The 16,854-nt window shown below is 46.8% G+C and overlaps 1 protein-coding gene across 4 annotated transcripts in view; it reads right to left on the reverse strand.

Annotated features, from left to right (window-relative positions):
* SSUH2 (ssu-2 homolog) overlaps positions 1 to 10,384 on the reverse strand; it is a 30,079-nt gene extending 19,695 nt beyond the window's left edge. For 2 of the 4 annotated variants that reach the window (XM_045192330.2, XM_045192329.2), the window contains exon 1: positions 10,267 to 10,384. In XM_045192330.2, the coding sequence (XP_045048265.2) occupies positions 10,267 to 10,354 (88 nt within the window). In that variant the 5' untranslated portion in view covers positions 10,355 to 10,384. Of the gene's footprint in view, positions 1 to 7,491; positions 7,563 to 10,266 lie in introns of those variants that run through there. The other 2 variants (XM_024556778.3, XM_053929913.1) reach the window with 1 other exon arrangement.
* Positions 10,385 to 16,854: the final 6,470 nt, after the last annotated feature.

The following is a 16,854-nucleotide window of genomic DNA, read 5'->3' on the forward strand; positions in this document are numbered from 1 at the left end:
TCTCTCTGCATTAAGTCACTGAAGCACACTCAGTCAAACTTCCAATTGATCCACCACATCCCCTAGAGCTTCCTTTGTTTTGTTTTGTTTTTCTTTTGGCAGCTCTTTAAAACCTATAGCTTCCGACCTCCACAAAAAGAAAACTATGTCCTGTCCTTTGGAGTTTAATAAAAACAGAGGCCAGAAGACTAGGCAGATCTTGTTCTAAATTGCAGCAGCCTAGTTTGTCTGGAAGTGGAGGTGGCAGGTGGAGAAAAAGCCTAAAATCCTGAAACGTGTGGCCAAGAACAATGAGGGGAGGGGGTGTCATTAACACAAATGAACAAACCTGTCCTACCCCTACACCCAAATTAGAAATGTCTTTGTCCTCAAACACCTAGGCAGCTCCAAGTTTCTTTCTCCTTGCAGGAAACTTACAAAGGAAGCTGAATTAGGAGTGTTTGCAGGTGTAGACAGTGCCTTTTTTTAGCAGGAAAACTTATGTCTGTAAGCAAATGACTCTGCCAAGAAACAGATGGGAGAGCCAGGATAGACATAGGTGTGGCACAAAGTGACATCGTCCCAAAGCTTCAAACTGAGTCCTGCCAATGGAGACTGAAGTCCCCAATGTGATGACGTGGAATTTGTGTTCATACCTTGGTTCCCAATAGTTTGTTTCTAATGAGTCTATTAGCATTCTAAGCTATTTTAGCCACTAGGGACCCAGGGTCCAGCAGACATTTTCTGTAAATAGTCAGGTGGTAAATATTGTAGAGTCTGTGGGCCATGTGGTCTCTCTCAATTACTCAGCTCAGTTACTGTGGCCTCAAGGCAGCCACAGACTATATACAATTGGATGAGAATGGCTTTGTCCCAATAAAACTTTGCGAAAACAGGCTGTGGGTCAGATTTGGTACTTCAGCTGTATTTTGCCCACCCTGTATGGATGGGCTTGAAAGGGTCAGGAAGGTGGAGGTGGAATTTGAACTTTCTGGAACCAAGACCCATGCACATCCATTGCAGTTCCTGTGAGCCCAGTTATCAGAATTAAAGATGAAGGTCATGGTTGGACTGTAGCCAGGGTGACTGGACTCGGAATTCCTGAGGCTCAGTGGTTAGAAACCTGGGCTCTGGTGCCCTGGAGATGAGCCATGTCATACATGACCCTGTGCGAGCCACGCGTCCTTGCAGAGCTTAACTACCCCACTTATGAAACAGCAGAAAATAGTGCCTTTCTAGTGACACAGTGTGTACACAGCTCTGAGCCCTGAGCCTGGCATTTAATAAATGCTCAATCAATGCCGTGGACCTAAAGAGGCAAGGTCTTCCTCTTTTTTGTATCCTTTTAAGCTGGGGGACAATGGAAATGTCAAGCATAGAAAAAAAGGCAAGACCACCACAGCCCTTTCCCTTGGGATGGCCCCCACCCACCCAGAAGTCTTGGGTCAGCTAGGACATCAATACTGTCCACCACAAGAAGACAGAGAAATGCCACATGGCTGCTACATCTTGCTGGAAACCAAAGGGGAAGGAAGAGGGGAAGAATGAGAGGCAGGAAACTCAGAGCTCCATCCATCATCCAGGAGCCACCCTGACCTCCCAGGGCAGTCATAACTCGTCAGAGCTAAATTAATCCCACCATTATGTTATGTACAAAAATAAAGGACTCCAGGCTGACCCGCAGGCGGATGCGTCATTTCCTGTGCAGATCTCATCGGGCACAACAGGAACGCAGACGTCACGGGGCATTGTGTGACACCCGGCGTAGGGCACTCCAAAGGGGGCCATCAGGCACTGCACTGTTTCCATGGTGTTGGGGCTGAGTGCCAGGGCAGTTGTCCAGCTGGGTCACCCCACCCCAACACATGCGTTTTGTCCCATAGCTCACAAAAAGATGGTGCAGGCATGATCTCTTCTGTGCTTTACAACCGCCACTGTTTTCCCCATTTTGTAACACAACAAGATGAGGCCCAGAGATGAGATTTGGGGCCACAAGCTCAGACATTCAGAGCAGAGACAGAAACAGTACTTAGAACTCAGGTCCTCACTCCAAGCCCAGTGACCTTTCCTCGTGGCTGAACACCCTCCTGCTCCATGCAAACAGCATCAAATGGCTGCTGAGAAAGTTTGCGGAGTTACCAACGCAGTATTTCTGCTCACCAGCCACCAGCTACTTTTCATTTGTACAGAAAGGAATTTTCCTTGCAAAGAAAGGCATAATTAATGGATAGCCTCTTAACTTTCTCTCTTAAATGCCAATCTCTTTATTTCAGAGGATAAACAGAGCCCACATCTTCTGCCCCCAATTCCAGATTAATCATCTTACAAGCACTGGAATTTTGAAATTTGCCGCTTCTCTGCTCAGATGGCTCCCCGTTGCTATCTTGCTTTGCCTTGTCTTATATTCTGTCTCCTTCAACAAGTAGGAGAACCCCTTTTAGACAGGGAACCCCTGCTTCTTGCATACAGTTGATGCACATAAAATGACTTGACTTAAATTATACTGAAGAAGGTGCAAGAGATACTCAAGTGGTCAAATTCACAGAGACAGAAAGTAGAATGGTGTTTTCCAGGGGTGGAGGTAGGGAGAATGGGGAGTTTTACTTTAATAGGGACAGTTTCAGTTGAGGAAATGAAAACGTTCTGAAGATGGATGATGATGACGGTTACACAAGTGAATGTGCTTAATGTCACGGAACTGTACACTTAAAAATGGTGTAGATGGACAATGTTGTGCTATATGCATTTTACCACAATTTAAAATAATAGAGAAGAGAAAGATAAGGAGGTTCGGGTGATTAGAAGATAAAGAAAAGAAAGAAATCCTGTTTTGCCAAGAAGAACAAACAAACAAACAATTGGCTACACTGATTAAAGGGTTTCCTAGCAAGACCAGAAAGCCTGACCAGGTCGTCCCCTCTCTTAAATACTGCAGTGGCTCACTACGACCCACAGCTACCGTCCAAGCTCCTGAACTTGTCAGATTTGGCCCTATGTTACCTGTGGGACAGGAAGAAAAGGTTCTCATCTGCTCACACCATGGGAGAAAACTCTTCCTATGTCAACCAGAACAGGGTGAGAGGAAGGAAGACAGCTAACTGGGGACGGTGAGAACACAAACAACAGAGTAAAAAGGAGGAGAGAGAGAGACAAACCTGCTTGAGGCTTGAGAGAGTCGTGTGGGAGATTTAGTGTAAGGACCATTGAGAAAATATTTGGGGAAGCAAATATAATGTGAGTGAGACCAAAATGAAGAGAAATGGGGGAAAGAAGATCTGGAAGAAGTTTTCCCAGAAGTTATATAGGCCCCTCTGGCGGGCCCAAATGCAGCAAATGTTACATCTTCAGTAAGTGAGAATGTAGAACCCACACCTGTGGAAAGTGCCATAGCACCCAGAGAGGCCCACATTGGGGCTGGGCTTTCTAAGAGCTGCCTCTCCTTTCTAGAGGTGACTTGTCAGTTCACGACACTGAGGTTTGCATTTATGTTCATACAGGCACCATGCCATTTCTCCCAGCCCTTGCTCTGGCTGTTCCTGCCCACGACACCTCATCACCTGGTTCAGCCTGACTCAGCCCAGGTCTCTCCTCCTGCAAAGCCCGCCTGGATGTGGTTCTCCTTCTCTGTGATCTCAGAACTCCATTGCTTTTGAGAGAGAACTGCACTCACTACCACTGCTTTTGCCAAATAGCTTTATAAGAATTATCATTTGTAAAATACCTGTTTGGGGTCTGCCTCCCCTACTATACTTTGAACACCTTGAAGATAGGTCAGTGTTTTATACATCCTCGTTCTCCCGGCCATGAGCACAGCACAAAACAGCTCGCCTGCTGTGTAGTCCTAGAGGAAAACTCACTTAACTGGGGGGAGAGGGGGCCTTGATATCCTTTCCCTAAAACAGGGCTCAAGGAGTATGGTCACTGAGAGGAGCAAACAGTGCTGTGAATAAGAGAGGGCACTGTGAACAAATTTGGGAGAGTTCTTGGGATCTTCTCTAAGCTATGGTATGACATCATTAAAGCTTTTATTTCTTCCCCCCCAAAGGGGACAATATCTTTGCATTGGGAGTTGCCAGATCCACAATCCCCTTCCAGGAACGTGGCAGCCTGCAGGGAAGACTAGATTGATCCCGTGAGGCCAGGGCCAACCTGGCAGGGAAGACCTGCATTCCTGGTGGGCATGCCTACATCCTAAGGGATGTGTGAAAAACACTGAGGCCCCAAGGTCGGGGCTCTTGACAGCTGGGCCCATGCCCGGAAGTCCAGTGATAGCTTCAAGTGACCTTAATGACTTCAGATCCAGCCTGGGATTGCCAGCTCGGCAGGGGTGAGGAGCACTCTAATGAACAAGCCTTTGGGGAGCTGAGCTGGTCCAGATGGCAAGAGGACAGTCCCATCTCTTCAGCACTGAGTCACTGGTGGTGACAATTTTGTGGCCTCAGATCATTGCCCCCCACCTCCTTAGGGACCAGTGCCCAGGAGTAAAGAGATGTCACAGAGGTCCTGTGGTACCGGACCAGAGCAGCCTCCTCCTAAAATTACCAGAGGCTCTAGTTACAGCCCATCTTACCTGAAGACTCTCACTTACCATTTCTGGGAGGGTTTAAGTCTCCCTCCAAGAGAAGGGTGATTAAAAACACATTATATCTGGGACTGCTGAAGAAGCAGGACCTGGTCGAGCTAAAGAAACAAACACTCTGAACAGTTCTTGTTTTAAACAGAGAACAGACAGGTTCTGAGTGGCTGGCTGGGCGAGGGGCGGGGGAGGCAGAATAAATACCAAAGAATAGAAGCTCTAGGGAAAGAGATAAAACTGAAAGTAAGAAAACTTGTGACAGTGTCAGCTGTAGAGGGAACCAGCCCACCACTGAAGGTGTTCGAGTCAGTGGCGGTAGACGCTGCCTCCAGTTGGTGACACTGTCAGAGGCAACCCGGCATGATGGTGGCAGTGCTAAACAGCCTTCCATGTGACTTCCATGGGGGAGCCACATCCCAGAGTGTCCACATCCACACCACCTTTAGTCCCAAAGTGTGTGTCATCGGAGGAAGATAATTCTCTCGCTGAAGCCGCCCACAGTATAGACTCAAAAACCAAGGAACAGCACTTCAGTGACTGGGAGGGAGAACTCAACTGGACAAAGTGGGCAGCCATCTCTCACCTAACATGGAGCATGTAAATTATGGAAGTCCTATAGCAACTAGTAAGTCCAAAAGAAAAAATTTACAGTGTTCCAGAGTTCACCGACTTAGTTACTAAAAACTTTTCTGGATTATTCCATCCCTTTCAGTAGTGCTGACCTAGGGGTTGATTATATTAGAAGTCAGCACATAGGGTGACCCAATGATGGAATCAAGGTCTATCATAAATTTTAGAATCGCAAGGGAACTAAAGCGTTCACCTTGGTCTCACCTTGCTTACTAAAAGGACGATGCCCACATGCTTTTAGAACATCACAGGTGATGATACCATCCATTAATATAACAGTTTAATTTTAAAGCTTTGGGGGACAAGATCTGATAATTTTCCAGAGTCAATATTTATTTTATGCTTACTCTGGACTGAGTGAGGTTTTAGGCATTTTATTGGGTTGGCCAAAAAATTCATTATGTTTTTCCCATACAATGGCTCTAATAGTGCTTAGTTGTCTTTAATTTCATTCAAAACAACTTCGTTACATTGCATTGTGACAGCTGTCATATCAGTGTGCATTAAAAAAAACATCAAAATCAGTGAATTTTTGTGCAGCCATTTTAATATTGAAGATGGAAGAAAATATGCAACATTTTTGACACATTATGCTTTATTATTTCAAGAAAAACATGCAACTGAAACACAAAAAAAGACTTATGCAGTAGTTTGTGAAGTTTCTTGGTACTATTGACATTTTGACCAAATAATCCTTTGCTGTGGGGCTGTCTTGTGCACTGGAAGATGTTTAGCAGCACCCCTGGCCTCTACCCACTAGAAGCCAATAGCAGGAGACAGCCAACATACTCAAAATATACAAATCAATAAAGTTATTGGTGAAAATGAAAAATGTGTCTTTCATTTTATAAAGAAAAAATAACAGACTTTTTGGCCAACCCAATGCATTCAATTAATCCTTTACTAAATCTGCAAGATAACACCATCTCTATTTTAATTGGGGAAAATAAAGCTCAGAATGGTTAAGGAACTTAAACAAAGTCACCCAGCAATTAGGAGTCACAGCTTGGATTTGAACTGAGATCTGACTTAGCCCATTTCTACTAAGAGAAACTCCAAGTATAAATTGAAAGACTGCTAATGAGCGGTGTTTTGAAAAGGAAATATTACATTTGAATGTTAGTAGAAGCTTATTAAAATAAGACTATGAATATATAATTTCCAATATATCAGATTAGGTCCTCCTTAAACACATGCTAAAATATCTTCATATAGCTCCCACTTCAATATGAAAAAGGACTAAAAAAAAATTTAAACTGAGCTCTAAGATTAGTATGAGTTCATTTTATATCTCACTTTGGCACTGAAGCTTAAAACTATAAGATAACATCATTAAAGACAATAGAGAGTGTTGGACCTTCGAGGGACATTCAAGGTCACCGAGGTCAGTAACTACGAAAATGTGCTAGTGTCAGAGGCCTCTCTGGGATTCAAATGAAATCTGTGCACCCCATCTCCAAAAAAACGTTTTAAAACTTTTTAAAAAGCCACACATTCACACAGCATTTTGCCCACACCCTCATGGTCTTCAGATTAAGGGCTCCTCACCCAATCTCCCTTTATAGATGAGAACACTGGGGCTCAGAGAGGTTAAATAACTTGCTCACGATTACACAGCCAATTCACAGCAGAGTCAGGATTTGAACCGAAGCCTCCCAGTTCCCAGTGGGGACCACATTCATCATTCCAAATTCAGAATCAAAAATTTCCATTTTTTAAACATAGCACATTTTTTTCCTAAAAATACCATTTCTTTCTTCATCTCTTTAAATAGTCCTTAGATTTCATTGTATTTCTGTCCCAGTGATGACAGAATGGGGTCACCCAGGCTGTTTCAGGAGCAGTAATGAACATGTGGACTCTTAGCTAGAGGGAGACCATGAGCAAAGATCTTTCATGACATTTCTTTAAAATTAACCTCATCTAAGAACTGAACCCAACTGGGATTGAAATAAGAATCCTGATAGTCACCCTTACATTTGGCTCTGGAGGAGGTGGGGACTATCAACTTGAGAAAGGAGGGATAAATTATGAGACTTGGACAGGATTAGCATGGCTGGGGAGAAAAGTTCTCAATTTGAGTTTTTACCATCCTTTTCCATTGTTCCGAGACCCCTGTAGAAGAACAGCCCATAGGCTGTAAATGGGCTTTGCACACGTAGGGAAGGAAGGAAGGAAGGAAGGAAGGAAGGGATGCTCTCGGCAGGGTAGACACAGAACCTGAAATAGCACTAAGGGCAGAGCAAGGTTTCGGCTCAGTGCCTGTGACAGAGGTGGGAGCCCCACACCCACCTGGCTGTACTTACTGTCCTCATCATTCAGATCCCTGTCCATGGTCCAGATGTCCAGCCAAAGAGGTTTCTGTCCTTCCAGTGGGCTCAGGCTGCCAGGATCTGAGCGACTACCCTTGGCCCCTCCCAGAACGACAACCCATTGTTACCCCATTTGAATACAACAGAGGGAAACATCAGAAGGGAAGTACCTTGTCCATCAGAGCAGCTGTTCTGGACCCGACTCCAAGGGTTCTTGGAGCTCCTACTCACCAAAATTTCTACCTGCCAGCCTCTAGTCACCTGTGTCCTCATGACCCTACCAGGTGGGCACTTTTATGATGCCCATTTCTCCGACTGCAGAGTCGGACCTCTTGACCGTGCTGCATTGCTCATCAGTCAGAGGCAGACTTCTAAGTGTTGTAGAGTGGAGTGGGGATACAGAAAAATGTAAGAACCACAAGGAGGTTACCTCCCCAAGGGAGAGAGAAGATCTGGGTGGGACCTCTGAAGTCTTGAGCACCAGCCTCATCTTACTGGGGAAGAAACAAGGTCACACAGCACATTGTGGGTGCAGCCAGCCCCCACTCCAGGCTATGAGAGCCCCTGCTATGACCACACCAACCTAGCCCCCTGTGAAACACCTGTGGATTTTTTCAAGATCTCTTCCCAAGCCTTTTGCACTGGGTCTCAGCACTCCTTCAGCCCCTTGGAAGATCACCCTTCCCCTCTGGATGAGGAGTCTATACAATGAACACCTGGACCTGGGTCACCTGGTGGTGGAAGTAGGAAACTTGTGTTCTGGCAGCCCCTGTGCTGCATCCTTGGCAATGGCCCCTCACATCTGGGCCTGGAACTCCTTGGCCAAGGAAGCCTTTCTCCCCAGGGCAAAGCGAGTAGCCTGGCCCTGGTCTGCCCAGCCCAGCAAAGCCCGGGGGGATGTGCATGACAGTCCCCCACGAACACTGGTGACTGCATCATCAGGGACGCTCTGTGACTGATCTGTCATGGCGACACCACACAGACACGGCTCCAAGGTGTGCCACAAAGTGCTTCGAGTCTCTTTCTACTGCCTTCGCCCTCATCATTCACTGCCCACCCCACACAGAACTGTGTGAGCAGTCTGTAAGCAGCAGCAATATTTGACAAATGCTTCTGAAATCCCCTCAGATGACTCAATGCCCACAAATAGGTTTTTATGGTTGGTAAGAGCACTGAATTTCTTAAACTTGAGAGTTATGTATTTTTCATTGCTATATATACATGAGAAAGAGCAAGATCCTGAAGAATGAATTAGTCTTTTGATACCTTTATACATTAAGCAATGGTTTTAAGACCTTATAGAATTGTCTCCATAAAAGCAGGATGTTTGTGACTGGCTGTGTGTATATTTTATTCTAAACATAATATGCAAGTGTGTGTCTGTGTCTATGAAGTCTGTCCAGAAAGTATCCGGCCATGTACTATGAAAAATAGAGACATTTATTGAAGAAAATACAAGACACAAGAAACATTGTACATAAGACAATGATACCTCAGTCCCCTTCAAAGTAGGCACTTTGGGACCTTACACAGTTCTCCCAATCACCATCAGCTGCCTCATTGTATTTTCCTGAATTTCATCGACAGTCTGAAATCTCTTCCTTTTCAAAGGTGATTTTAGTTTGGGGAAAAGCCAGAAGTTGCAGGGTGCCAAATCTTGGTTGTAGGGGGACTAAGACACCTGGGTGATTTGATGTTTCACCAAAAATCTCTGCACAGGACGTGATGTATGAGCAGGCACATTATCATGATGAAGCTGCCAACCACCAGTTGTCCATAGCTCTGGCCTTCTGACTCATCCAAATTGTTTCCATGGAGGAATGTTCAAGCTTAATACAAAATCTAATTCAAATTCATTGCTCTACTAGCTCAGTCATTTTGAATGCGGTAGCTATACAGTATACATGCTCACTCAATAGTGTCTATGCCCCACTGACTAGTACAGTGAAGTCATCATTATTCACACATGTGCATTCCAGTCCACTCTCCTGTGGCTGCCAGGTTGCATCAGTGTCACACAAACCATTCTCATTATATTAACAATGGCTGGACTTTTTCCGGACAGACCTCATATGTCTATGTCTGTATATGTATGTGTATATATTTGAGCTGAGACGTGATAGATAGATAGATAGATAGATAGATAGATAGATAGATAGATAGATAGATGATCAATACATGGAGCGACTACCTGTGGCTTAACTAAAACAACGTACAATGACTGCATCTTGAGTACTTTTTAAGTAACAATATATACTTTCCTAAAACCCTCCTGGGCGTTTGAAAGAAACAATCATAGGAAATCATTTAAATGGCAAGAAGAAGAGACAGAATGTTAAATAGAGCCGAATATGAAAGGGACCAGAAATCTCGAGGCTGCAAAAATACAGACAATCACGAGTTGTAGCTCAGGAACCCGGGAGTGTACATCAAAAGGAGTGACAATCCCTCACTGCACACTAGTTAGATGATGCAGGAATGTGTTAATAAATCTCTCTTAAAATACATGGAAGATGAACAAACCAGTTGCTAGACCTTTCCAATCTTGCTTAGGCACCGAGACGAGAATGCTGTCTATGACAGCGTGCTTGAATGACTCAGGGAAAATCGTGTACCCATCACCACCCGGTATTCATGGGGTCAGGAACAAGCACCACTAATGCTAGGACCCCGGCCAGTGTGAGACTAATATGGTTCCCACCTCCCACTAGTACCAAAGGAGTCTGGGATGTGGGAAGGGAGGCCCCAACTGTGTGCCAGGCACTTTACCTTCACTTGTGTCACTGCTGTCGATGTCAAAGGTGGGCTTCTTAGAGCTGCGCCTCCTGAACCTCAGTGGTCCATGGACATGATCCATCGTTGCCCTCTTCAAGCCCTGCACACTTTAAGTACTCATGAAACGAATGTTGAATGAAGCCAGCTGTCCAAGAGCTAACTCGAGACTTTTATCGCTGTCTGAGAACCTTGTTTGTTCTTGGAAATAAAGTCTACATAATCTCAGAGTGTGGTCTCTGAACCTTGGGGCTCTGTCCTAGTGGTGGGAAACATGTTGGGGTCGTGCACGGCTTCAGAAGGGAAGTCTAGAAATCACATTGCATGACTGCCGTGGGCTGTGAAGGTGGGGGAAATGCCTAGAGGGAGGGCTCAACAAGTGTTTAAATGGCTGTCACAGAGAGGAGGAACCAAAATTGAATCTCAGGACACATATCCCATGAGCACAAATACTGAGAGCTGGTCAAGAGTGGGGAACCATCTTCAACTTACCAAAGGGAAGACCTGAATAGTGAAAAGAGCTTCCTTCTGTTGGATTGGGCCTCTCTGAAGAGTATTAAAGCAGAAGCTTAATAATTAAACAAAGCTGGCAGGAGTTGTAGAATGTAACAGTTTGGGGTTTCAGAATGTGTGCAAACTGGGTTCAAAGTCCAAAAGTGGATCCTGTGGTGCTACAGTCCCTTTTAGAACATTCCTGAAGGTCAGGTGAAGGGAAATACTGCAGTGAGCAGAAATTTCAACAGTGCACCTGATTGTGCATTTTGCCTGGAAGAAGAAGTGGCCACAGGTTAAGAGTCTAAACCACAGATGTCAAACACAAGGCCCACGGGCCAAATCCCGCCCTCCACCTTGTTTTATCTGGCCCAGCACCTTGTTTCTACCTGGTGGCAGTGCCAAGGTTCTTGCCCCTAGTTAAGGAGTAGTTACATTTATACAGTCCTAAAATTACATTCAGTGCTTTGAAGGCAACCGAGAGGCTGATGTAGCCCCTGGTGAAAATGAGTTTGACATCCCTTGTCTAAACCAATTCATGAGCTGTGGAAAAATGGTTTGGTTGGATGGTCAGGAACATCACTGGAAAATTGGTGACAACCAGGTCTAGGGAAGTGGTTTATTTCACTTAGCACAGTGTCTTGAAGGCATCCATATGGTAGCATGCAATTGAATTTCCTTCCTTTTCAAGGCTGAATAATATTCCTTTGTATGTTTGGCCCACATGTTCGTTACCCATTTACCCATTGGTGGGCACTTGGGTTGCACTTTACAGTTCACAGTTGTCATCAGTATCTCCACTTGACAGACGGTTTTAAAAGGCTCCAAGAGATGAAGTGACTTGCCTGGGATCACACAGTGATGGGTGAGCACTCATTCCAACTCCAGCCTTGCTCTTTCCAGATGAAGGTCTTGCCTACCATCTATAGAGCTCTGGATCAATGACTGTGTCCATCCAGTGAACACTCACTGAGCGTCTACTAGGAGCCAGGCCCTGCCCCTGGCCCTTTCAGCAGCCCATCTAAACCTCAATCCACCCAGAACCCCTGCAGGAGCCAAGACTGCCCAACAAAGGAATTCTGCCCCAAAGGGCCTGGCAGCTACGATAACATTGTCGCCGGCTTATCTGCAGGCTGGGTGTATGGGGAACAGTGGTGCCCATGGCAGGAATAAGAAACTTGCCCAAGGGGGAGGTTCCTGGAACACTGCACTCAAGCACTATCGTCTCCCTGGGAGCCAGGGTGATTGGCACATCCCCGCAGGCCCAAGTCATAGGCTCCTAACTGCAGAGACAGGAAAGGTGCTTTCTTGCCTATGCCCTTACAGTAAGGTAGATATTACTCTCCCTAGATAAGGAATCAGGGGCTCAAAGAGGGTAAATGATTTACCCAAGGTCACACAGCTCATGTGTGGCCAAGCCAGGATTCGAGCAAGATCCGTTGGCACTAAGGCCCTCATGTTGACTGCTAAAAATAATGTGCATGATTGCATATCATTATAAGAATCTGGGGGAAAAGAGTGGCACAGTTTTCACTGACCCAGCTAGGAAATGGCTCAGTCCCTGTAGGGCTGGCTGTCCAACCCACTGAACAGGTAAACAGCAGAGGAAAGTTGTGAAATTCGTGGCTGCAATTCCTTGGCCTTCAGGAAGCCTGTCCTTTTCTTTCCTGGCTGAGTGATGATAGTCTGAACCTCTGTGTCCTTGACAACAGAAAAGTCACACTTCAACACAGTAACTCAGACCTCCCTGGTCTTTCTGGAAGTTTCTGAGGAACACTCATCATTGCATTCATCCACGCTGGGTGTGCTGCCCCTCGTCACCTGGCCTGATGCTCTCAGCTCCTGCAGGCCTCTGTTCCTCCTCCCTCACCACCTGGACATAAGTGAGCTCTGTCCTGTGAGTCTCTGGAACCAGGCTTTCTCACTTTACAGAATTCAGCTGTGGAAATTTTGGAACACAAAAGAAAACCTAACCTAGATTGTGGACATATTGCAGCTCCTGGATTCCACCAGTCCTGACTCTCCAGGGAACCCCAAACTCTCCAACTCTCTTAATAGTCCTATAAGGGCCTGGTCACTTCCCCCAGAGACGTGCTTCGGGTCCCCATCAGGATGGAGGACTCGCTCCCCAACTTATGGCAGCATTGGATGCTCAAGGTCCCAGAACCCTGTCCTCCCCCAGTGCCTGAGCCAAAGGGAGATGCCGTGCCTAAGGGTATGTCCCACCCTCCAGGGAGGCCCACATCCAACAACTGGTCAATGCAGGGCCTTCATGCCTAAGTTCAGGGCCACTCTGAAGGGAAAACCAAGCTCCCCATGGAATCAGCTGAGGCCTCACAGCAGGACTCTCCCTCCACGTGGGCCTGCTGCCTTTGCTCCCTGACAGGACTGGCTCCCAAGAGCACCCCGACTGACTTCCCACATGTACATCTCCTGGGACCTTCTTCCTGGGAAGGAGGCCAACGGTGGAGTCTTTCACCAAGTCCACCTTGACAGGGCCCCACAGCCCCTACAGTTCACAAAGATGTCAGGAATCACGGTTCTTGCTCTCACAACAGTTCCCGGGGGTGGTGAGCCGGGGGTGGCACTTCCTCAACCCCCATCTCTAAATACCAGGGTGCCTGGGCTCATCATATCTTCATCAACACTCATTCCTGGGTGATTTCATTCAGCTTCATGGCTGTTCTTACATGGACAACTTCCAAATTTGCCCCTCTCCTCTGATCACAGACCCTCTTTCCAGCTAGGATTCCACTGGGGTGTCTAACAGACACCTCAGCTCTGGCCATCGAACCCTGAATTCCCCTCTTGTCCTCGTGCCCCCAGTGCAATGTCAGCACGTCACATCCACAGTCTGGGTCACATTGCAGTGTGACTACTTGCTTCCACTGGTTTCTGAGTCCCTGCCCCTCCCACCGCATCACTGCAGGGGTTTCCTCCCTGGGCTCCCTGTGGCTCCCTTTGTCCCTACTCCCAGAGCCTCCATTAACAGAGCCCGGAGCCTGGTTCCTCTGTAACTACAAGTCACATGACAATCCTTCGAGCAACACCCTCCCTCACTGCCATCTCCCTGGGTCTGAAAGCCCAGCCCACACCATGGGTTGCAAATGTCCACCTGTACCTCCTCCCCCATATCACCTCTGCCCTGGGGCCCCACTGTCCCCTACCCCAGCCTCCCCAGCCTCCCCATTGTTCTAAGCCATGCCAGGCACACTCTCAGCTCACAGCCTTTGCACTAGCTGTGCCCTCTGCCTGAAATTCCCTTCCAGATCTCCACATGACTCATTCCCTTGCATCTTTCAGGACTTTGGTCAAACATCACCTTCCCAATGAGGCCTTCCCTGGCCCTTTATTTAAAATTAAACAACCCCACCAAATCTCCAGCTCCCTATTCCTGGTTCCTACTTCAGTTTTCCTTCATAGCACTTGTTCTTATCCAACACATTAACTATCTTACTATTAATTTTCTTTAATATCTGTCTCGCCACCCTATAATCAGGATGTAGTCTCCATGAGGACAGGTGTTTGTCTCTTTTGTTTCCTGCTGCATGCTTAACTCCCTGAACAGGACCTGGGAAATAAATATGTGATGAATGAATGAATGGATGGATGGATGGATGAATGAATGTACAGTACACATTACTATGCAGGGACTTTATCATCCTGGGCTTCTGAGCCATTTTCTGCAAGGATGATTTTGTCCCCTCTGTGGAGAAATAGAGAAAAAAACTAACTTTTAGATTTCAGACTTTCACACTTGCAAAGACAGAGGGACTCAGTCTCAGGGTGCCTCATTACAAGGACAGCAAGGAGTTCACCATGACTCTGAGGCTCACATGATGAAATAAGGTTGCTTCCCCAGAAGCTGGGAATAAGAAAATCTCTGCCCCACAGGTTAAGAAAACTGACCCATGACAACTCAAGATCCAACCAGTGGCCATGACTTTGAAAAGCATTTCTCCAGGAGCTCTTTAGCAGGTCCACACATACACCCAGCCTGGGTGCTTCAGACTTAACCAACTAGAACCACATTCTGAGAACCACATAAGTCTGGCTGCCCTCCTCTCTAGGCAAAACATGGGGAGGTTTTCATTCTTGGCTTCTGGCAGGCAAGGAGGACAGAGTGGTTTGTTTGCAGCAAAAGTCAGAGATGCTAATCTCATAATGGGCAAGGCTGTTTGCCAGCAAGTCCATGCACTGTGAGCTGGTCCTCCCTGTCTCCCTCCCTTCCTACAGTTCCAATCCATTTGTCCCCAAAACCAATTTGGAAGTTTAAAAGGCCAGTCTATTTGGTCACTGAAGTTTTCACACACAAATTGAATTTGCTTTGTGAGACACCCCAGCCTTCTGAGGCCTGGGGACAACACTAACCACTAGCCCCTGTGCCTGCAGAGACTTGCATCTGTCATCAGCACTGGCGGCTGGCCTGTGCCTCCCTCCGCCACCCCAGCAAGGCAGGAAACATGGAGGAGGATCATGTTGCTGGTGGTGAACATGTGTTGGCACCTCAGAAATTCTCTTGTCCTATCTCTTCATGGTACACATGGTGAAACCAAAGCCAAGAGAAGGGAAAGGACTTACTTGCCCAGGATCACGTGGCAGTGAGTAGCAAGCCATAGTCCAAGATTTCTTCCATATGAGATAGCCTCACATGTTTGCACTGAGGGCTACACAGGGAGCTGGGAGCACTGTTGGGAAAAAGAATCAGGTTGGGTGTTTTTGTTTCACTCGTCATAATTAACAAGGTTTGTCTCCTTGCAGACAGGTACTGGAGCCATAAGTAATGTCAGATATATTAAGGTGCTTCTCATGAAGCCAAAGATGTCACAGATATGATTTCTCCTCCACCGTCTGATGTTGGACCTCCCACCTTAGGTCAACTGGAAACACAGCCCTGAGCAATGATGATGTTGCTGTGACTCCAATCTAATTACCTTCCTCTGCAGACCAGCCCCTCCTTCCTCAGCCTCTTCTTGCCCAATGGCTTCACCATCCACGTCCTCTACCCCATAGCCACACAAACTGCAAACCTCTAGTTATCCTCAACTCCGGCCTCTCCTCAACCCCCAATCCCGCCAATCTCTTTTCCCCCCATCTCCACAGTGACTGCCAGTTCTGGCCCTCACCACCCCTCTGTCCTACTGTGAGGCTTCTGCTCACCTGCTCTGCAGTGCCCCCCAGCAGGAGCTGGTCTGAAGCATGTGCATGCGCTCAGTGGTAACCCCAAGAGGGGAGGTAACAGGTGCATCACAGGATCTCCAGAAGGGAAATTGAATGATCAGACTCAGAGTCCAGAGAATGCTGCAGAACACTCTGACCTTTTCCTGTGAAGTCACCTTTCAGGTCACATGGAGTCCCCTAGGTCCTTCTCTCAGGTCTCTCCCAATGGCACCACCCCCTTGCACTCACACCCCAGGGTCTCAGGTGCTCAGTGGCATCTGCAACTTTGTGGACATGGAAGCTGCCTGGCTTCACCAGCTCCAGATTCCTCCAAATAAAACATCCACAAGCCAAGACTTTTGGTCACTAGGAGCAACCACTTTCCACTGCACAACCTCCATGCTCATAATGTCTACCAAGATGTCTTTTATTCATATTGGTCCAAGACCCCCACCCTAGAAGGGAGGATGAAAGAGAGGAAAGACAGGGGAAGGATCAAAAACTCTGCCCTGCCACACTTCAATCTGATTAAGCCACACAGTTTTTCCAGCTTTACCCCAATCTTCTATGGGTCCCTATTGTTGTCATGATGACATCCAAATCCTCAACCTGTCTCCACACAGTTTTTCCAGCTTTACCCCTCATGCTTTTCCCAGATCCACCTATGCCCCAAGTTCTTGGCTATTCTACAATCCTACATTTCCTCGACATCCAAGCCCAGTCACAACATCAAGGCTTTGTGTGTGCAATTCCTTCCAATTGGAACATTTTCCTCCTCCACTCTCTGCCTGTCAAACTCTTACTCATCTTCCAAGAACTAACCCAGATGCCCCCTGTTCCTGGAAGCCTTCCCTGATTTCCTTGTGGGAAAACCAATTGTTCTCTCTTCTGTGTCTCCACAACACTCAGCACAGGACCATTATTTATGGATCT

Source organism: Desmodus rotundus, chromosome 8 (genome assembly GCF_022682495.2).
Source record: "Desmodus rotundus isolate HL8 chromosome 8, HLdesRot8A.1, whole genome shotgun sequence".
NCBI lineage: Eukaryota > Metazoa > Chordata > Mammalia > Chiroptera > Phyllostomidae > Desmodus > Desmodus rotundus.